Source organism: Gallinula chloropus, assembly GCF_964237585.1.
Source record: "Gallinula chloropus genome assembly, chromosome: 1".
Lineage (NCBI taxonomy): Eukaryota > Metazoa > Chordata > Aves > Gruiformes > Rallidae > Gallinula > Gallinula chloropus.
This window is the reverse complement of record NC_140085.1, coordinates 85,609,087-85,631,065: the sequence shown is the minus strand read 5'-3', so window position 1 is coordinate 85,631,065 and position 21,979 is coordinate 85,609,087. Positions and strand designations below refer to the sequence as shown.

At 46.3% G+C, this 21,979-nt stretch overlaps 2 protein-coding genes across 3 annotated transcripts; one reads left to right on the top strand and one right to left on the bottom strand.

Annotated features, from left to right (window-relative positions):
- Nucleotides 1-142: 142 nt before the first annotated feature.
- Nucleotides 143-8,130, bottom strand: MIX23 (mitochondrial matrix import factor 23). The gene is made up of 5 exons (XM_084276738.1): nt 7,988-8,130; nt 6,958-7,083; nt 6,323-6,469; nt 3,397-3,456; nt 143-437 (listed from the first exon to the last, which is right to left on the bottom strand). Exons 1-5 carry the CDS (start codon nt 8,036-8,038, stop codon nt 387-389), a joined length of 435 nt encoding a protein of 144 aa, XP_084132864.1. The 5' UTR covers nt 8,039-8,130; the 3' UTR covers nt 143-386.
- A 112-nt stretch (nt 8,131-8,242) lies between these two features.
- Nucleotides 8,243-18,850, top strand: FAM162A (family with sequence similarity 162 member A). 2 transcript variants are annotated; one of them, XR_014617904.1, is made up of 6 exons: nt 8,243-8,402; nt 9,405-9,527; nt 13,069-13,177; nt 15,979-16,087; nt 17,661-17,842; nt 18,814-18,850. XR_014617904.1 is itself a non-coding variant. In XM_084276727.1 (5 exons), the coding sequence occupies exons 1-5, from the start codon at nt 8,387-8,389 to the stop codon at nt 17,754-17,756; spliced, it is 453 nt and encodes a 150-aa protein (XP_084132853.1). In that variant the 5' UTR covers nt 8,243-8,386; the 3' UTR covers nt 17,757-17,910. The 2 variants fall into 2 exon arrangements, 1 of the variants encoding a protein (XP_084132853.1); XM_084276727.1 differs by lacking the exon at nt 18,814-18,850 and having other exon boundaries at nt 17,661-17,910.
- The last annotated feature ends 3,129 nt before the right edge of the window (nt 18,851-21,979 follow it).

Genomic DNA, 21,979 nt, shown 5'->3' with positions numbered 1-21,979 from the left:
GTTCCACAAGCTTTATTTCTTTTCGGACTGTAGTAGATTATTTGCACAAGAGCTCTGTCCTCCCTACTCAGAGTTGGTTTTTTACTCTTCCCCCCTACAACTGCTGAAACTGTAGAAGTTCAAGAAAGATGCCAGTTTCACATTCCATTTGAAAATTATTTTAATACTATAAAACTCATTTGTTCACATATTTTGTACAAAAGATGATCTGTTTTCTCTTAATTACAGGAGAATCATTTCAGCCTTGAAATTTCATCTAAGTAGGTCCAAAACAAAACAAGACTGGGTTCTACTGGTTCTGGAGGATCCCAATACAGCTCACCCAAGGTCTCTTTCCAGTTTGGCTCTACACGGTTAAGGACCACCTTGATGGACAACACCCCACATCATTGACTCTTCGGAGGCTTGTAGTGAATTCGGCAACGCTCATTAAATACCTGGGACACCAAAACAGAAAGGCAAAAGCACATCAGCCCTCATCCTGGAGGTGATCATAACTTCAGAGCTAGTGCAGGCAACTATCTCCTCACACAGCGCCCATCTCTAGCTGCCCAGCCCTTCTGTACCAATACATGGTACTCACCAAGGCAGCCGTCTCCATTCACCTTCTCTCCTGGCTTTAGCGAATTCAGTTTGCAGCCTGATGCTGGGTCACTGTGCAGCACTAAAAGTGTTCTCCCTCAGATAAGGCAGGTTTATAGTCCTGGTAACCTGTTATCCTCAAAGGTAATGATGCCTTCTGTAGGTTGTTTTGGGGGTTTTTTTAAAAGAAGGAGGGAAATTATGAGTGGAAAGCTCCTGACCAGCTGTGTTCTGTTAAATTCAAATTGGCATACCAATTTGGACACTGTATTCTTCTCTTCCCTGAGCAAACACCCTTTTACCTTGTTGTGACAGCTAAGAAGAGGTGCAAGGGCTCTTGGAAGCCACGTTCACACTTTCTGTTATCTGACTGCAGGTGCTGATGCTGCCAGCCCTCCTGTCGCAGAGGGCACACTGCTCTCCCCTCACTCACCCTCTCTAGGTAAAATTTAGCACATGGAACTAGAGACTGAAGATCACATTCATTCTGCAGGCCCTGTCAGACCGCCTGCTTACCCCAAGGGCAGGCCAATAAATATGGCTATTTAAAATACAGCTGTCTGAATCAAAGCACGACACCCAGGTTCACACCAGAGTTACCGGTGTTCTTTACAAGTGACCTCCTTACCATTTTGGCTCCCAACTTTGCGGAGCTCACGTCCCCGAAAGGCGACACGAGCACCACCTAGCTCCACGCCGAGGCACTGGCAGCTACTAGTTCCCCCACCAGCACTCCTTCCAGGGCACGTTTTGCCAAACTGCCCAGACTTTTCAGACCCTTTAAATGCCTGTGGTCTTCAGGGCGCCAAGTTTCGTGAACTCTCCTATTGGCTTCACGTGCAACATGAGAGGTCGTGTCATTCTGGGGAAGTTATGCATCACTTTGTATAAATACGTTACTTTAAACTGTATCTTCCTAAAATCTTCTACTTCTACAGCTGGTCTCTTTATTCACAGTACAGAGCTTATGGCAACTTCAGCAAAAGTGATGTTTGCAGCATGCATTCATTTTAGCACTGATTCTGAAAAGCTCTTGAGTAATTTTCAACTTATTTCCAGATTTAATTTACTTTAAGAAACAGGCACACATTAGAAGCTGCTTCATACTGCAAGAAACAAAAGTTGTGGTAGTTTCTTTCACACACACACAGCCAGCCTGTCCCTCTACACTACCACGTGCAATGGACACCTCTGGAAGAGTCAAGAGTATGTAGAGGTCTGAGCTCAGGTAAGCAATAGAAGGAAACTGCAGAAATTAAGAGCCCCACAGGGTTCCCATCCAGAAGCATTTTAATAGGAAGCATCACTTCTGTCCATTTTCTGTCAAAGCCATTTAAAAGGCATGTATGCCTTACAGGGGACTGGGAATACACTCTAAAACACCCTAAGGGTCTCTTACATCAAAGAACACACCAGAAAAATCGCAGCATCCAGCTTGCTGTCAGACAAACTTTTAAAGCATCTTCAACAGCACCTCTGCAGCCTACAGAAGGAAGGTCAATACTGCAAGTCTCACTAATGCTGCCTCCTGCTTTCTGGATCACTGACCCATGGGTCCCAGCACGTTACACAGGCCAACTCACCCCACTGGTCTACCTGTGAAGCGCTGTTCTCATTTTTCACACAGGAAAAACAGCGCCAGAGACACATTCTCATGTCACTATGCACACGTTTGATGTTGCTGGGTTTTACCTATGAAGACACAACACTCCAAATATACTCCAGTGTGTGTCAACTCAGGGCTCCAGAACGGAGACAGTGTGGGGCAGGTATCGCCCCCACCCCTTTTAAATAAAACTGACAGCAGAGTTGACATAAAATGTTTGTCGCTGGTGGCCTGCAGCATGTTGTTAAGGCCCTGGTGTTGCTTAGTTGTATCTGAGCTGGCTTTAAATTAAGCTTAAGGGCATGAATAGCTTTTTCAGGCAGTACTGAGAGCAAAGCATACCTGGAAAGATGTATAAATGCTCATCTAACCTGCCTGCACTGAGCTGTACTGCGGTACCTGGAGCTCCAAGAACACACAAGCTGTGCTGTGTTTACGCTGATGCACTCTAGAGGTCTAAAATCCTGAAGTAGAGATGAAGAAGGGAGCTGCAGCTACTATTAGCTATTTGCAAAAATCCTTTTTGCATTCACAGAGGAAAATAGGTTCTCTACACAGGAGAGCTGAAGAGCTACAACAAATGAGAAAAGGATGCTAGATGTGAAATGCTGCAGTGACCGAGCACAACTGCTTCCAAATTTAATCTCCACGTTAAGATCACTTTATAACAAGCCAGTGTTTAGGGCCATCAATCCAGAGGGTGACCTGCAGCCTCTGTTGACTCAGGAGAGCAACATCAAGCCTGTCCTTTGCACCAGGGAGCATCAGTCCAGGCCTGCAGAAGCTCCGTCAGGAAAAGGTGTGACTTCTACAGCCTTACCCTCCTTCAGCCCCTGCTTGTTCAAATGCATGATCAGTACCACAGACTAATCTCAAAGAGTCATTCCTCTGACACAGTGAGAGGCCAGCAAAGCTTTTCAGACAGGCTGTCATGGAAAAGCCTCAAAGTCCTTAGCCACTGGGCAAGGAGGAGAAAGGCAGCTACACAGGGAGAACTCCAGTCCTTCCTCCCCACTACAACAGCTGCTTTGACACTTTACTTCTCAGTGCAAACGAAACCCCTGGATCTCTACATCCAGAACTGGGTGACTGACCTGAAACATTTCCCCCAGCGCTGCCCTCACCTACTTGCAATTAACCTGCCACACCTCCAGTGCAGGACTGTCTGCTGGGTCAGAACATCATCACTATTTTAAATGACCAAGTACCTTCCAGCTTCTGTCGTTTACCACTTCTTCAACATTCAGCTCCGACTGCATCAATTTCAACTGCAGAAAGTAACAGATAAAGAGGTTATTGTCAAGCAGGCCTCCCCACAGCCTTCAGCATTTACTAGCGTTGCAACCCCATTCTTAAAAATTGCCCATCAAGACTTGCTACCAATTAAGCTGATTAACATTAATGGCTTCACAGGTAAAAATAACTATGCCCAATTCAAGCACCCAGCCCTGGGAGCAGCAGTGCTGGGGCTAGTTCTGCAGCCTGGAGTTGCCACTCTCCCACACATAGCTTTAACAGATCAGTTTACCCATTTTAAACACATGGCTCCAACTGGAGAGCTGGCCAAGAGGTGCAAGCCAAGAGAGCAACACATCAAAAACCTTCCAAGTAAGATGTCCAGTCACACACATGCCTCGGAGCTGCTGGGTGAACTTTTACCTACTCAGTAAGAACCCCAAACTGTTTGAAATAACAATCCAGCATCCACAGAGTGACCAGACAACCAGGATCAGTCTCTACAAACCACTCAAAAAGGGGGGGGTTTAACAGTTAAAAGAAAGGGGGTTTCTTCTACCAGAGGATGTGAATAGGCTTACAGCCACCTGGACACTCACATCAATTGCCTTTGACACCAGGGCTAAGCAAAACCACTATTTTAGCCTTTTCCTTAGAGCTGCAGACCTGAACAGCAATGTAGTATCAAACAACAAAGCTACAGAGGGGTTTTGTTGTGGCTGTTGTTGTTTTTAAAATGTATTTTGACATTTTAAGAAGCCTTATGAATGCCCTTGAAAAAGCTAACAATCCTTACACTGGTTGGTTTGGACTTCTAGAATGTATTTGGCTAGATATTTTACTACACTTCACTCATATAAACTAAGAGGATATATTAAAACATTTGATTATTGTATTAATTTAACTGGATTAAAAGAATTGGCTGCTAGACTGACACTACTCCAAGCTTTCTTATCTGATGACCCAGAAGTAATAATTTTTAATAAAGTCCTCCAATTTGTACCATTAGCAGGGTGAGAGAAATGCAAGTAATGAGAGAAAGCAGGTACTTACTGCAACTAAATGAACATATATATATACTTGAAATGCATAATCTTAAATGTAGAATACGTTCTGTCAAGATAGCTTACTTGAGCTTGTTGTGGTCAACATTATTCTCATCCTCAATCCAAAACACAGCACTACACCAGCTGCTAGAAAGAAAATCAGCTCTATCCTTGCTCTTAACATTTGAAATCACCTCCAGCTATTAAACATTATAACTGAGATGCTCTTAGGGGTTTCAGTGATAGGTTTTGGGCTCCATAACTGAACAACTTAAAGAATTAGCTCTGCAAACAAAATTTGTAGAAAATACTAAGCTACCATTCTGGTTTTCCAAACTAATGCAGATGCTTCTTAGCAGTTCCATAAGTGAGGCTTTAAGAATAAAACCACTCGCCTGCCACCTGGTTCTTTAAATACAAGCTCAGAGCAGAGCACTTACCTGAAGAGCACATGAACAAACAGTTCACTTACTGGGAAAAAAATCAGATGCTCGAGTTGAAATCATCCCCTCAGGGAGCTCTTCAACTACAATAACATCAGCATCCACCTGCTCTTTGAAACAGGGGCTACCACAGGTCCCTCTTGGAAGTACAGGGGTAAGCGGATTTTGGTAGTTCAGCACCACAAAAGGAAACTTTCAAGACCCATTTTTTCAAGTATTATAATACTGCAGCAGGGAAAGCCACACCCCAGGATATAAGAATATATATATGTGATGGTGGGATGCCTGGATGCTATAAGAACTCACCACTACATTGGAAACTCAAAAGCACTGGTTTAGGAACCCTGGTTAAGACAGTCCTCAGCAGAGATGGGCTCACTAAACTGTTGAACACAAGAGACACACCTAGCCAGTGTATGCAAAGAAAGCAATAAGGAAGCAAGTCTTTTTTGGCATGTGCTGCATGTGTACGGTGTGGAACAAGGCGTAAAGCAAACAGGAGCCATATGGAGCAGGTCTGGAAGAGAAATCAATGGGGCAGTTTACATCCCCGATAACCTCCACTCAGTATCCCTTCCCCTACAATGGGGGCCCTGGAACAGGGGAAGAAACTTCAGCGGGGTTCCCTTCTCCATGTCTGATCTTCCCATCTAGATGGCCTCTGCTCACAGCTGGTGGCATCTGCCTTTCACCCAGAGGCTAAAAAGTTGAGAAGGCATTTTCGCATAAAAATTCCTTATGCGAACCCACGAGTCTCTCTCACACCCCCACAATGCACTCAAAAAACTAATCCAAGGAATAACCAACTTTTTTATTGTTTAACAAGCAGAATTCAAGGTTGCCTGGCAGCTCCTCATAGGGGGCAGGAGCTCCAATTAACACACCAAGTTAGAACAAAGCTTCTCGGGGTGATTATGAAAAGGGACAGCTTTAAGGCTGTGTGACTGTGTGGTGCAGGAGATGCGCACAAAAGCCGTATTTCAGTATCTTCTGATGTTTGCATCCTGGCACCCATACTTGCCCTTTGCAGATATACTAGTTTTGCAGGATCTCAAAAAGGCAGAATGAATCATCAGGTGTTTTAAAAGGACTCAGGAAGCCCCAGGTAAATTGCTGGCCAAGTGGTGTCAGCCAGTGAAGGCTGGAGTCCACCATGGGGAAGAACACACGTTTCTCTCTGGCATTTGTATCAGAGGATCTCAGCAAATGCTCCACTTGCATGATTAAAGCAGCTCTGTCCTGAGGGTTGGGGGCGACGCTTCCCACAAACCCAGCCAAGAAGAACCTCAGAGAAGACTGCCAGAGTCAGGATCCACTTCAGGTTCTCTCCATCACACTGGTCTTTCCATTTGAGAAAAGATACTCCCTTCTTCCTCTCTAAGCGACCTCTAAAAAGCTCCACCACTCACCTTTGTCTGCTCTTTCCTGAGTTGCTTTAATAATGCTAAATCATCCTGCGCCTTTTCCCTCTCTTCTCGGAGAGTTTTCACGACACTGGAGGTCTGTGCGATGCAGTTTTTGATGATCCTCTCTCTGCTGGTGTGAGCATCCATCAACTAAGTGAGAAGGGAACAGAGGGAGAAAGCTGTAACAACTATTTCGGTGGAGAATTAAAACCTCTGAGTTACAAGTTAAAAGTGAGACTTTACGCAGCCAGGTTACCGCTGTGCCTGCAGAAATTCCTTGAGCAGCAGCTCCCAGCTTGGATCAGAAGCCAAAGACGCACAGGAGCCTCACAAAGCAGTGTGAAAGCGAAAAACACTAGCCCCCATTTCTGCAAGGAAGAAGCAGGGAGGGCTCACACCATCCACTGCAGTTACACCCTGAAGCATCGGTGCCGCAGAGCAAGTCAGTTTCAAACTGAAGTAGCTGTTACACCCGCGTGGTTTGGCCGTGTAGAGAAGTCGAGCACTCCGCTTACAGATAACGTACAGCATGACATACCAAGGCAGTGGTCCCCTTAGAAACCAAGGATGCTGTACCGGCCACCCCAGATAACAAACCACCGGGCAGCGCGCTGAAAGCTCAAGGAGGGCACACTCACAGACTGGTACAGCTCTTTACACGTCTCTCCGGCATCAACCTTCCCCACAAAGGAAGCTGTTGGAATCGTAGTGTTTAGCTCGTGGACAATTCTGTCGTCGATCGTCCTCATCACCCTGAGCAACTCCTGTGTTGGAAACCAAGCGGAAAGGTTTGCTTGTATCCTGGAGAAAAGCTTGCTGGAAATCAAACCCAACGGGACTTCCACGAGCAGGGCTTTTGATAGGAAATTAAGCAGACTTTCGGCACAAAAACCCGCCCAAACAACCCCACCAGAAGAACAACTTCTGCAAACAGAGAAATTTCCGTACGGGCCGCACACCAAGTCGCGGCCTCAGCAGCAAAGGCCAGAGGGGCGGGAGCGGGCCGGGCAGCGCCCAGCAGCTCACAGCCCCCCGCCGCCCGCCCGCTCGCACCGGCTCCCTCAGGAACCCGCCGGGGAGCCCGGGGCGCCGCTGTCCCGCTCCCCGTCCCGTTAAGCGTTTCCAGGCGGGAAAGCGGGCACAACCTGCAGCAAACCGGCACACTTGGAATAACCACCCCCTCCCCACCACACACACACACACACGCCCCTTTTCTGGGGGGAGACGCTGAAGCAACAGGCCAGGCGCCCCCGCCTCAGCAGGTACGCGCGGTGCTTCGCGCTCCGCCCAACACCGCGAAGGCGCCCGCGGCGCCCCGCTCCGCCCACGGGGGCTCGCACGCCGCGGGCTCCCCCTCCCCGGGATGCCGGGGGGGAGATTCCCCTCCCCGCTTCCCACCGCCGGGGCCGAGGGGAAGGCCGGGCTCTGCCCCGTCGTCGCCGCCGCACCCCGACCGCTGCGGGGAGAGGAGGGGTGACCTCGCCGCTGCCGCGCTCCCCCCCGCCCCCCCCCAGGGCACGCGCTCCCCAGGGCCGCGCGACGCTACCCGGCGGCGGCGGGAGCGCGCCGGGAGCCGGCCCGGGGAAGCGGCGGGGCCGCGCCTCCCCTCTTCCCCCCCCGCTCCCGCCCGCGCCTCCCCGGCTCCCCTCCCAGCCCCACGCGGGCTACCTGGAACTCGGCGAAGTCCTCACAGCTCGCCGCTCGGCTGGGCGCCGCCATACTGGAAAGGCTGAGGGCCGCGGCGGCGACCAATCCAGAGGGGAGGCGGGATGACGCGCGGGGCGAGGCGGGCTCTGGCGGGGGGCGGCCCTTGGCGGAGCGGGCCTCGGCCGGGCATCTCTACCGGCGGCCCGGGGCCCCTTCGCCCCTTCCGGTTGCGGGGGAGGGGGGGGTCCGGCGGTACCCTCAGAGGTGGGCCCGGGCGGCAGCGCGCCGGTCCCGGCCAGGTTCCGTGCGTTCCGCCGCGCCTCTCCAATCCCGGGGCTGGGGCGGGGCGCCGGCGCAGCGGTGACATTGAAGGGCACCGAGTAGGGCCCAGGCAGCGCCGCCGGGGCGGGAGGCTGCGCCATGTGGGGCCGCGCCGGTGAGTGACTGCTCTCTCCCGGGAGGCTCGGTGGGGAGAAGCCGGCCGGCCCTCGCCGGAGCTGCCAGCCGGTCGCTCTGTCCCGGCGGGCGAGGCGGCGCTCTCAGCCCCGAGGCGGGGCCCGTGCGGTTGTGGAGTGCGGAGCGGGGGCCCCCAGCCCGGCTCCGGGCCGTGCGGTGAGGGGGCGGCGCGGCGGCGCTGCCCGCGGCTGGCGGGCGCCGGCGCTGGAAGCCTGGCGGGGCCTCCACGCTGCCCTTAAAGTGCGCAGCGGAAAAAAGGATGGGTTTGTGCCTCTTCTTCCTTCTTTTTCCCTCCCCTGGAGACCTCCGGAGGGTTCGGTTTCGCTGGGGGCGGCCGCCTATGAGTGTAAATGTATTTCTCCCGGAGCTGGAATGCACTGTGCCGTGTAAAGGGCACGGGAGAAGAACTTTCCGTTGGCGTAAAGGACAAAACCCCCCTCAGTTTGTGCTTCTGAAAGTGTCTTGTGCCTTTTAAAGTTTGTTTGCCCTCAGAATTGTATCAGTGGATTAGAAGCTATTTGCTGAGTGTGTGTTTTCGTACGTAGAGATCCCTACAGCGGGAGGTTCTGCTCTCCTCTCTTAGCTCTTTTCTTGGCCCTGCCAAGCCAGCAACAGCCCTGGAAGTGGCATAGCCCAAAGCACACCTGAAGCATACGAATAGATAAGTTTCCCATGACATCTTTTACAAACTGCTTGTTGGCTGTAATCTTGCATTCCCAAATACAGTTAGTGGGCAAGTTCGAGTCATAGCTTATAGACAAGCATTCATTTCCTTGATAGGCTCTGTTAGAACTCATGTCTATTTTTTTCTTGAATAATATTAGATTTGCACTTATTGTTTTGTTTTGCTTGTTTTTCTCTTGTGTTGTTAAAAGTAGGAAAAACCAAAGCCTGCTGTTCCCATTTAAAAGCCAGGATTCTCACTTTCTACTGTTCCAAGTCACTTTTGGCCTCTTTGCTTCTTCTGCTTTTTTTTTTCCAGATAGGGCTGTTAACATGCTGGGAAGAAATATTCCCTCAATTCTGAGGATGTCTAAAGAAGTGGATCTGAAGATAAGCAGAAGGCTTTGCATTAAACCCCAGGAAGAACGACAACTTCAGCCAGGTAAGAGTTTCAAATAGATATCACACTACATTTCATGCCACAAAACAGATATCCAGGCTGCAGTCATCTGAATAGTAATTTGGCCAAGATAGATGCTAGTATCCCTGATTTTTGTGAGAAGGCGTCCTGATCTATAGACTGAAAAAACAAGTGTTAAAATTAGCAATATCATCTTGTGTTTCTTCTTGTGACAATAACACAGCTTTGATTTTGCAGCAAGTCACTACTGTCTTACCTGATGCATGTTGAAGCTCTTCAGCTGTGCTGTAGAACCAGCTATTCAACTCCAATGTAAACAATCAATATTTAGGAATATTGGACAAGCTAAAATACTTTTGCCATTTTTCGTAGTACAACCAGCTCCAGCTGTTCACAAAACTGAATGTGCCCCACAGGAGTGAGTCAGTCTGAATTGTTGGGTTCGTTAATGTTTAAGTGTGGAGTTGTTCAGGTAAAGCTCAGGCCATGAAACACTTTTCCCCACTATGTATAGGGCAGTTAAGGATGCTGTAATGAGGCTTCCTGTATAACATGTTCCCTTTGGATAGTGATGCTAGATACAAGGATCATACAGATGAAAACCATTTTGCGTACTTCCCTGTTAAAAACATAACACAGCTTTTTTTGGGTAAGACCAACGCTCTCCTTACAGAGTTGTGTCTCCAGCAGTGGCTGATAAAGGAGGTTCCATACTTTTTTCTGAGGACTAATAGGAATAATGGCCAATAGTGAGGGTCTTGTTGAGTTTTTCACAGAATCGTAGGGGTTGGAAGGGACCTCAAGAGATCATCGGGTCCAACCCCCTGCCAGAGCAGCTCCCTAGGACAGGTCGCACAGGGAGGCGTCCAAACAGGTCTTGAATATCTCCAGAGAGGGAGACCCCACAACACCCTTGGGCAGCCTGTCCCAGGGCTCTGTCACCCTCACTCTGAAAAGGTTCTTCCGCATGTTGGTGCGGAACTTCCTGTGCTCCAGCTTGAGGCCATTGCCCCTTGTCCTGTCCCCACAGACCACTGAAAAGAGGCTGGCTGATTCCCCCTGCATCCCATACTTAAGGTATTTATAAACATTAATAAGATCCCCTCTCAGTCTTCTTTTCTCAGGGCTGAACAGTCCCAGCTCACTTAGCAATTCCTCATAGGGGAGATGCTCCAGGCCCTTAATCATCTTTGTAGCCCTTCTCTGGACTCTCTCCAGGAGATCCCTTTCTTTTTTATACCAGGGAGCCCAGAACTGGACACAACACTCCAGGTGGGGCCTGACCAGGGCAGAGTAGAGGGGGAGGATCACCTCCTTTGACCTGCTGGCCACATTCCTCTTGATGCACCCCAGGATTGCATTGGCTGTCTCAGCCACCAGGGCACACCGCTGGCTCATGGCCAACCTGTCACCCCCCAGAACCCCCAGGTTCTTCTCCGCAGAGCTCCTCTCCAACAGGTCATCCCCCAGCCTGTGCTGATACAAGCAGTTATTCCTGCCCAGGTGCAAGACTCTACACTTGCTTTTGTTGAACCTCATCTGGTTTCTCCCTGCCCAGCTCTCCAGCCTGTCCAGGTCTCTCTGGATGGCAGCGCAGTGTTCCTGCATGTCAGCCACTCCTCCCAGCTTTGTATCATCAGCCTACTTGCTGAGGGTGGTCTTTCCCAACCTTAATGATTCTGTGATCTAAGGGAGACTACAGAAACATGATGTTTCTACCCTGAACTGCTATCCCAGATGTGGCAACTGGTCCTCACTGGGTTTTTCTTTAATAAACTTGCCTATTCTCTTGACAGTGGATTTATTTTTAGTGTCCACGTTTTCTGGGAAATTTTCTTCAGCTGAGCCATGCTGTGAAAAAACAAGTACAGTCTTGTAATTGTTTTTGAACCTAGCGTGTGCTTTTTTTCACTCTGATGTTCTATTATTCAGTCCCCCTTCTAAAACAGGACCTGCTTATTATAATCCACACTCTGTGTCACATGTGAGGCTTCACCTGGAGTATTGTGTCCAGTTCTGGGCCCCCTGGTACAAAAAAGACAGAGTCCAGCAGAGGGCTATATCCCCTACGAGGAAAGGCTGAGTCAGCTGGGACTGTTCAGCCTTGAGAAAAGAAGACTGAGAGGGGATCTTACTAATGTTTATAAAGATCTAAAGTGTGGGACACAGGGGGAAATGACCAGCCTCTTTTCAGTTGTCTGTGGAGACAAACAAGGGGCGATGGCTTCATGTTGGGGAGTTCCGCACCAACATGCATAAGAACTTTTTCACAGTGAGGGTGACAGAGCCCTGGGACAGCCTGCCCGGGGGGGGGGGGGTGGAGTCTCCTTCTCTGGAGATATTCAAGATCCGTCTGGATGCCTCCCTGTGCGACCTGTCCTAGGGACCCTGATTTGGCAGGGGGGTTGGACTTGATGATCTCTTGAGGTCCCTTCCAACCCCTATGATTCTGTGATTCTCTGTGATTCTGGTGCCCTCGGTCATCTTGAAGGCAGCTTCAGTTCCTGCTCTTCAATACCAAAGGTCTCAGTCTGTGATGCTGTTTCTTACGTGGTGGCCATTCTATACCTGTGGTCATCCTTACTAATTTTCTCCATCCCCTTTCTGTTTCAACTCTTTCTGAAATGAGAGGTCACTATTTCATGTGCTTTTTCAAACACTGCAGTCACAGTTTTACACAATGGCTTAGCCACGCTTTTGTGTTGTTCCATGTTCCTAAACATTGCTTGGTAATTCTGTTTCCCTTTCTGACTGTTGCTGAACATTTTGCCAAAAACCTCTGTGGAACCCTGAGGACTTACTCCTCAGCAGTATGGGTTGGGTTGGAGTCTCATCGTTTCCACGTGACCGTGCGGGTTTCACTGGCTGTCTCACTGACTCAGGATGCCGAAGCCCTGCGGCTCTGTGCGCTTAGCCCTCTTCTTTATGTCTCTGAATAACTCAGTGGTGTCAGCAAACTGTCTGTCCACCCTGCTTCTGAGGCAATACATGAATCCACCAGGCAGCACAGAGCCACACTGGGTAGCTCCCCTTGTTGGGTTGGTGGTTTGGGATTAATTTTTTTTGTTATTTAAAAAAGGAGGTGGGGAATGGGAAAGTTGTCTTTGCGCCTCGGTGGCTAGACTTCAACAGCAGAGCGTGTTGGGAAACCTTCCCATGCTACATTCTGAATGCTTCTTTATGCGGAGTTTGAAAGGCTGAGCTGAAAATTAAGGGTCTAATCTTTGCCTGTGGTCATCCATTTATCCCTCCAGGTAAGGTAAAACCTTACACTCCATGGAAAAGATCACATTCCATGATGCAGAGCTGCAGCACGTTGGCTTTTCTGTAGCAACTCCGTTCGCTTTATTTTTTTAAAATAACCTGAAAACTGTCCTCTCTCAGCAACTTAGGGAGCTTAGATACTTTTTTTGTTCCCTGACTGGCTCCAGTACTCAAATTCTGTGGTTTGACCCTAACTGGTTTCATTACAGCTGTGGCAATTCAGCTTCTGTAACCATTCGAGGTTTTTGGTGTTTTGGGTGGCTTTTGTTTGTGTATTTTGTTGTTTTGTTTTTTTTAGGTCGGTCTCACTTGAGAGTACCTGGACACAAGCCTACAGACTGGGAGAAAAGGTTTTTGTTGTGGGCAGGCCATTTCAAAAAACCAGAGGATATACCACAGACTGTCTCGTAAGTGCCAGTTTTTAAGCTCTAAATAAGACATTGTCTGCACAGGAATAAGTTACTTGAACGCAACTCCAGAGTAACTTTTCTTAAAGGGAACAGGTTTTCACAGCTGAAAGAAATCTTCCACTGCTGCTTTGGTGTATCCTCTTCTACATGAGGTGAGCTGAGATAATACATCCCTTTTGGTATTATTTTCTGAAGGGATGATCAGGATCTATCTTTTTTTTTTTCCTTTTCATCAAAAAAATCATAAATCAGTTAATTTTTACCCTTCTCTCCCAATTGAAAAACCTTTTTGGAAATCTTAGTGGGAGCTTTTTCTAGTGTTTTTAACATGTCAGCCTCCCATCGTGCAAAACTGCAAGGATATGGCTATAATATTTTAAATGAATGTCAGCTATTTTATTTTTAGTGTCTACAGGGCATGTGCTATCCTTCTTGACTCTTGGCTAACAGTGGAAAGGTTTCCTAACAAAAAAAAATGGTAGTCAAAATTTCCCTCTCATCGGTGGAGTCCAACTGTCAATCCTTTGCCCTGTGTGAAGGGTAGAAAGTAAAAGTGGGTGTTGTGGTTTGCCTATCTAAAATGAAGATTAAACTCAACAACAACAGACAATTGCTAGTTTAAATAACATTCCTGGTGGTAGTATAGCTATCTTTTAAAAATGTGCTTTTAAATGCATTTATTTATTTAAGTTAAAAAGATACAGTAAACTTCATACTACTTGGGTAAGCAAACCACGTGGCTGTCCTCTATAAAGAAAGACAGCTATTTGCTTGGAGGCACGGTGTGGGAATTGAAATTCCACCCATGTATCTTCAGCTTTTTCTGGATACTTATCTCAACAGATAAATACTGCTAAAAATCAATTCTTCTGTTTTGTATTGAGACATTTTCCTTAAAATCATGTTCTAACAGTTTGTACCTTTATGTACCTTGATGTATTCTTTTGCATACCGAACGCTGTTAGGAGCCTTTGTAAGAAAACAGCAGAGTGACTGAGGTAATTTCAGTTGTTTATTGAGAGGACAAACCAACTTCTGATAAAAGCTGACCGTTTTTGCAAGTGCATAGGGAGTTCTTGGATTATTTAGGCAAATAATTCAGCCAAAGCTGGGAAGGCGATTGAGAACTAGAAGAGTACAAAAGCTTGTCTTCCTGTTCTAAGCTGAAATGAAGAGTGTTGTAAGGGCTGTGATACAACTCAGTAATCTTGCAAAATGTGGCAATCAGAAGTAATTTATTAAACACATGTTAATCTTAGACACTTGAATAGATTTAAAATGCAATTTGTGTTCAGATAACTACCTTTTCTTCTTGTATACACTAACACATCCAAGGTACTTCAAAAATTAACTAATGAAAGTTTTTAAATCCTACTTCTGTGCATTTCAGCTTAATTGCAGTCTGTACCCAAGTTGTTCATCACCAATTATTAGCAAAACCAAATAACCTGGAAGCTAAATTTTACTACTCAATTCAGGATAGATGGATATGTTCCCTGTGAACAGAAATCTTGCACTCAGATCAATATTCCAAATCAGTGATCAAATCACTCTTGCTCTCCTCTTCAAAAAGAACAACAAAACTTTCTTCAGTTCTCAGGTCCTACGTGATTCATTACATTAAAGGATCATGGATCCTTTGGTATCTTTTTTTCCCTCCAAGTATAAGGGTCAAAATACGGTAAAAGGCTCCATATTCACTCATGTTTGTGTACACTGAATTATTTCCCAGTAAATCCACTACCCATGTTAGTTGTGGGGTGTAATTGCCTACTTCGAGTAATTTATTCTTTCATCACATAATGTTGATCCTTTTCTGCTCTCTGTAATTTCATAATATGCTAAACTTAATTAGTGAGACTGGTAGGTCTCCTTGAGAAGGCAGCCGAGTGCTCTGTATTCTACAAGGAAAGTTAAATACATACAGGTTATTGTGGAAAGCACAACCAAAAGCATCATGCTTCTCTGGCCATTCTTGCATTGGTATCTCTAACAGGAGCTTTACATTTGCTGTAACTGAGATGTCACTTCAGAGTTAACCCCAGCTTTTAAAGTAACTTTTCATTTTAACCCACCCCACGTGCAGCTGGAAGGCTTGAATAAGCAATACTCTTCTTGTGGAAGATTTCAGGTTTTCAAAAGATAACAATAGGCTAGGCAACAGATTTCCCAAAGGAGTGGTGCAGCTACTGGTGGGGCTAGATAAGCCCCCTGAAATTACAAAAAAAAAAAAAAAAAAAAAAGAGAGAGAGAAAATGCTGTCCAAAACTGGTGCTAGAAAGCATAGAAGTGTCCATGGCTCCTTAGTTTCTTAGGAAATTGGATTACCTTAAGACTACTTACTCTAGCAGAGGAGAAGTGGTAACTACCAAGTGCTGCTCAGAGTTTCTGAGGAGCATTACATTCAGCAGCCAGTGTGCAATCTGTAGCACTAACAAATCCTGTAGTAGGGGGATTATATTAGTAAACACATCCCTCCTTTTCCCGTTTTCCCTGTAGAGTACGTACACCTACACTGCAGTCTTCCTCCTCTGCATTGCAGTCGAATGGTCTAGAAGAGACAGTGCTGCCTTTAACAATTGAGTAACTAAAAATTAAAAACATGGGGTTTGTTTCCAACTTTGAGAGGAACTCTTTCATGACCAAGTACCTCCCAAGGCAGCTGGGGGTCAGCCTTTCCCATTCTGCCAAAGGAGCCGTGTACAGTCAGATGACACTGACAGCAGGCCAGGAGAGATCAAACAGCCAAAGGGTTTATTTGGGTCTCTGATAATGAACCTTTTCTTTTGTTTCTTGAGGATTGAAACGATCAGAGCAGCAAAGACCACACTGCGTGTGAAGTTCAGCTATGTAATGATTGCCTTGACAATACTGGGATGCGTGGCCATGGTGGTTAGAGGGAAGCAGGTAAGCACAGATCTTTGGCTGGTGAGAGCAAGTCAAGCTTCACTTAAAACCCTTAGCTCCTCGTGTGGATTGTTAGTACTGGTTTGGTTTGGGTTTTGTGGGGTACTTTTTAATTTTATCACTGAGCAATAAATTGAAAGTCCCACCAAGTTCCCCAGAACTGCCCCTCACTAATTTCCAAGTCATAAACCAGTGATGTTACTGCTAGACTCCATATGCTTCTTTTTGAAAGGAAAAAAATAGTCTTTTTTTTCCTCAGTGAAACACTTAATTTTAGCTCATGCTGCGAGTTTGAAAGGAAGTCGAGTACCTTCTCTCCACACACTACAACATGTGGAATCAAATACAATGGAAATCACAGACTCGAGAATTTTCAAAGTCTTTTTAAACGGTGGGGAGATGGTCACTAATAACTCTGTGCCTCTTAATTGCATTAGAAAAGTCTTTAAGTGGATGGAACAGCTTTCCTCAAATTACTACTTTTTGTTGAATCAAAAAAGTATTTTACAGAAAAGCTCAAGATGCTGAGTGTCCTGCACTCAAGTAAAAACTTGGCAAGATGCTAAGTTCAGCACATGGCAGACCTCAGCCTGTGATTTAATTTGCATCATACGAAGCGAGGAAATGTGAAGTTTAAGGTTCCAAGTGCACACAAGGTTAGCACGTGCCTTAAGTCTGTGTGTTTTTTAACAGAGTTGGTGAACTCTGTGGTGTTTCTGTAGAGAAGCAAGGAGCTCTCTGTGTACTGAAGCCAGAGGCCAAAGCCTCTCCGCAGCGTTAGTCAAGGAATGTGAATGTGATCTGTGCAGCTTATTGTCATGTGGCTTTTGACAGGAGGTGACACGCAGCCCGTTACATTCTTTTAAGCATCAGTGGAAGCAACAAGCTGTGGGCTTGAACCACCTACATGGGCAGAACCTTATTTGTATGCTGTCTCTCTCTGTTGTAGCTCTTCTGGTGACAATGTTCCAATCTTGTTTCTAGAATCCCCTAAGTGACCTAGGGAAACCTTAAAACTGGTAACTCAGTCTCCACCCCAGCACTGTGAACTATTGAAGGGTCAAGTGACACTTCTACACATCAGTATTCCCCTGGAAAGGATGCAGCACTCTTGAAACTAAACAGGGGAGAGTTTTTTTCCCTGGCTTTAGCAGAAGAGATCACACGGAATTCCCAGAGCATTCTCCTCTTACTACTCCAGTGTATGACTTGCAAACACTTGAGAGGAGCAGAACTGATTCGGGGCCCTTGTTTTTGCAGCAGCTGGAATCTATTACATTTAACTTCTGGTATGTTTCCAGTACTTCTGCTGACCAAAAATTAGTATTGAATACTGATAGACTACATCTGCTAGTGTCTTAACAAAAGGTGCAGTTTATTCCCAGATAAGTAATGAGTTTAAGCCAAAATAGTCCATGGATTTTTTATTTTAACCTCTCTTCCTCACATCAAAGCTGACAGAATTGTGCCTTGGTGAGGACAGGCCAGCTGTTCTGTAAGCTACTGATTCAAGTTTCCTTTCCCTGGTCCCTTAGGTGGTATTTTCTGCTCTTGTTTTGTCATTATATTGTAGGCTATAAAAAGGCATGAATCTCTTACAAGCATAAACCTGGAGAAGAAAGCTCAATGGAGAGAGGAGGCTCTTCAGAGTACATCTGCTAAACCTTAGAGGAGGAAATGAAGAGACCAAGGACTGGGGGAGAAAAGCTGACATCCTTATCAGCACTGGGAGGAGCCTATAGTCACATCTTTCCTGTATGTTAGTTCTGTGCTCATGTTGAATAAAGAATGAATATGTTACCCTGTAATCATCAAAAAAAGAAGTACCTGTTTTCTTTTCCTAACAAACTCTCCTTTCCTGCCATCTGCCTTCTTCACAGTTAGCAACAGAGTAACTGTTTGCCGTATGTGCTATGCACAAGACCAAGCATCTTTTTTAAAGTCCCCAGGGGCTCTACCTTTCCCTGTGGTACCAGTCTCCTTTGGGAAGTCTTACTGTGCTCACTCCTGCCACTCGGGACAACTGGGACACAAAGGGTCAGCCTGTTCAGTTCCCACTTGTACACTGTCCTTGTACCAGCAACACACCTTTCCTGGGCAGCCATCCCCTGTCAGTGCTTCGGGTCTCTGCAGGGAGGAACAGTGTTGCACATGTTCTCTATTGTTACAGGCTGCCTGACGTATTCCACGTGTTTCTCTTGGGTAAGAGGCAATTACTAGCAGGGCCCTTGTGTAAGGAGTAATTGCACAACCTGCATTAACATGGTAAAAATTACCAGAAGTTATTAGAAAGTCTGCTTACCTGTTTGAGGTCCAATACATTCTGGCTGCATTTGTGTAAGTGAAGATGTAAGCTTTTCACTTTTTGTGAAAAAACTGCCTGCCTTTGATAGAAACAGAAGGGGGGGGGAGGGGGGGGTGTGATAGCAAAACAGCATTCTGGAGAACCAGTGTGTGGCAGGCAACAGCCTGATGGGTTCTACACCAGAACCAATGGTGAGAATGTCTGAGCCAAGGGACCAGACACGAGTATTCTGAGGAACAGAGAGCAACAGCTTCAACATGTGCTTTCAGATTTGCTATTTAGAGAGACACAAGTATGAAATGGGGCATTCCTGCTCTCTGTTGCTGAGCTTTCCAAACCTCATTTGGATTTGCATTTAAATTGTTATCTGTGCTTTCCTGATACCAGCTCACTTAAAGATCTTATCTGACTCACGTTTCAGAAGCAGAAGACCTGGTCATACCTGCAAGAGCAACTCCCAACAGTGCTATTGCTGGCTTTCATCCCAGAAGAGTCACACACTGCTCCTGCTGAACAGCCTGCAGCAACTGGAGACCAGTATTTGTGCTCGACCTTTCAGTTCTTTTGGAAGGAAATGTAGATTGGGGCTGTCAGGACTGTTTGAAGCTGTGTTACCTCCCAGGACTGTTTTAACTGGTCCCTGGGACACTACAAACAGAAGAGGAATTGTGTCTGACAGATTAAGTTTGTGAATTTCCTGATGGTGGGAAGAAGTTTCTTCTTTACAAAAAAAAACGCAAAAAAACCAAAAACCCAGCACATTTTCCTCATTATTATTCTTGTAATACTAAAAACCAGTGCTATTGCTGAAAAAAATTAAAAGCCCTACTAAAGCAGGGTAAATCTCTTTATAGCTGGAAAAGGAAAGCAGCAAGCGCAGTGTTCTTTGGTAGTTTGTCCTTTCCTCTAGCACTACACAAGTAACTGCTGGAGTCCACCTTTGTATGAACTGTATTTCTGGGCACCACTTGTACCAGTGAGATGCAAGCAATGGCACCAGCTGTGCAGCCTGCCCACCAGAGAAGCTATGAGCTTCAGATGACACATGACCTGTCACCGACGCTGTGCAAGGCAATTATCACAAGCAAGCTGTCAATCAAAGAGCAGGTTTCCAGAGATCTGTCCACTCACTTAGCATGGAGTGTTGACTCACACTTAACTCCACTTCCAGTAGGCACACAGGTGGGAACCAAAAAGCCCTCCCAGATCGTGTGCCTGTGCTCAAGTGAGAGGTACTAAATGAGAGCAAACACAAAAAGAGGAGAACGTGCACTTCAGACAGCGCTTTGGGTTACCATGAAGAGAAACTTGTGATTTGATTTATGCTTTATGAAGGCAGAGCTTAAAACTGCACCTCTCAAAAACATCCCCCTTTCAGTAAGCAATTCTGAGTACACTCTGTGAATAGCACTAGTGGGTACCTCATCTAGTTTTGGAAATAGAAGTACTTGGACTCATCCAGCTGGTAAAAGCATTTCCAATAAATATCTGTAAAATCCCACTTAGAAAGCAACACCCAAGAGAAGCAGTGGTCACCAGTTTCTCACTGTACTTAAATTTCCGTAATTTTTTGAGTTTACTCACAAATTGATCTCTGTTCCAGTGGTTTGACAGAAGCTCCATGAAGAAGTCCTTCCTTCTATCACTTTGGTACCACCACCACTTCAGGATCTACCATAAAAACTTTGAATCACTCACACATCTGTATTTTCTTTCAACTCCACATCAGTTCCAGAACCCTTGTGCTTTGTGCTGCCTCCAGCCTGCTCCCAAATGTTTGCAAGTAGTTTGCACATTGGAAAACTTACACATTATCTTTCTCAGGGGGGCAATGAAAGAAACCACCTGTTTCCTCGTGTGGCAGCTTTCAAGAAATCACTTTCTGAACACAGGCAATGGTTAGAAACCAGCACAGGTTTCTGGCTTTAGCAGCCAGTCTAGCTGGAGAACTTCATACACCTTGTAACACCTGATTTACCTCACAGCTTCAGCCTACACCCTTTCAACAGTGCCTGATGGAGAACATACTAAAACCCTTCAAAACAGTCTTCATTCTCTTTCTCCCCTTTTGAAACACCATTCATGTTTATCCAAAAAAAAAGTCAAATTGCCAATTTTATACTATATGCCATATTGATGTACCAGGGACAAGAGATTCTTCCCAATGCAATGATCAATCTGACAACCTGAACACTGCCTCAAAAGAACATGCAGGAGCCCCAGGGACATGGCCATAAGCAGTACATAAAGAGGTCCTGTTTATTTTCCTCCAAGACTCAGCCATCTGAATAAAGGCCTTCATGTGTACTGGCTAAAACTGGCAGGGGAAAGCACTAACGATGTGTTGTGCCAACCCCAGAAGCAATGAAATCATTAAGACGTGGGGTATTACTTGAAGCTGCCACAGATGTAAAATAGCTGTTGTGGGAAACCCTCAGGGAAGCAGAGAGGTGCATCACCTCCAGGAGCACTGTCACACTTGGGACTGGGTGGTGGTATTTGGTTCTTAATAGTCTCCGTGCTGAGCGTTACAGAAACGCAGGTTCACAAGCACGGATGTTTCCAGGGTCAGTGCCTTCCTCCCTTCCCTTAGGACTAGGTGAAGGGACCTTCACCACCAGGACCTGGCTGGCATCAAGAAACCAACACAGTCTGTCCAAAGTCTCTGTCCAGGCAGCAGGTCCCTCAAATGACTGCACGTATGCTGTCTTCCCAGGAGGCCCAAGCACTGGTCCTGGCTTAGCGAGCTTTCAATGACCTTCTGCCCCATGACCTGCTCCAGCCTTCTGAATCTTAAGCGCAACCTCCCTGCCACATCCCACTAGGACCTCTACCAACAGAATGAGCTCCTGTTTGCTGCCTCAACAAATATGGAACACTTAAAAGGCTTTAAAGGTCTGTGGACAGGACAGCTGGATAACAATTCCTGGTAGTCCCTCATCTTCCTTCCTCTAACACCCAGTTTAAAAATCAGACACTGCTAAAACTGTAGTGTAGCAGTTTCACCTCATTACTGATGCTGCAAGAACTCACAGAGATTCCTGGTTATCAATGATTTCACCTCAGCAACTTGTGGGGCTCTTGGAAGGTGCTTAGATTGGATCTCCACAAGGAGAAAGAAACAAATGCATTCATTTCAATTTTCAGGATAAAAGAAGGAAATATGTGAGACCACTATTCTGGCACTACAGGTGTGGTCCATGGCAGAGCTAAAAGAACCCAAGAACCTCAACAGCCTCCTGGCCTGTCCCCTGCATGAGACCACACTGCCTCCTACTTACACACAAAATGAGAACAGATGAAAACACAATGTGACCCTCACAAAAGTGGAAGCTAGAGGTGCTCACTGAGACAGGTACTATTTGAGCAGCAGCTCCAAATGCAGAGAATGCTGGTTTCAATGTTTCTATCAGGGGACATAGCCCTTGTTATTCCCATGCCTCCTTTCTCATTGGAGCTGAACTTATTTACAGTTGTTGTTGTTCCCAGCCTTTCAGCACCTTTTTTTAAGTGCTGATAGCAACACTGAGATTGTTCCTGTAACTAAAGAGTTTCACCAATGACAAATATAAAGTTTAGTAAAATGC

Coding starts and splice junctions, on each gene's coding strand:
- MIX23 (XM_084276738.1), bottom strand. CDS start 8,038: ATGGCGGCGCCCAGCCGAGCGGCGAGCTGTGAGGACTTCGCCGAGTTC. Junction 6,470..6,957: donor GTAAAGAGCTGTACCAGTCT/GTGAGTGTGCCC, acceptor CTTCTCACTTAG/TTGATGGATGCTCACACCAG. Junction 3,457..6,322: donor TCAGGAAAGAGCAGACAAAG/GTGAGTGGTGGA, acceptor TACTTTCTGCAG/TTGAAATTGATGCAGTCGGA.
- FAM162A (XM_084276727.1), top strand. Junction 13,178..15,978: donor GATATACCACAGACTGTCTC/GTAAGTGCCAGT, acceptor TTGTTTCTTGAG/GATTGAAACGATCAGAGCAG. Junction 16,088..17,660: donor TGGTGGTTAGAGGGAAGCAG/GTAAGCACAGAT, acceptor ATTATATTGTAG/GCTATAAAAAGGCATGAATC.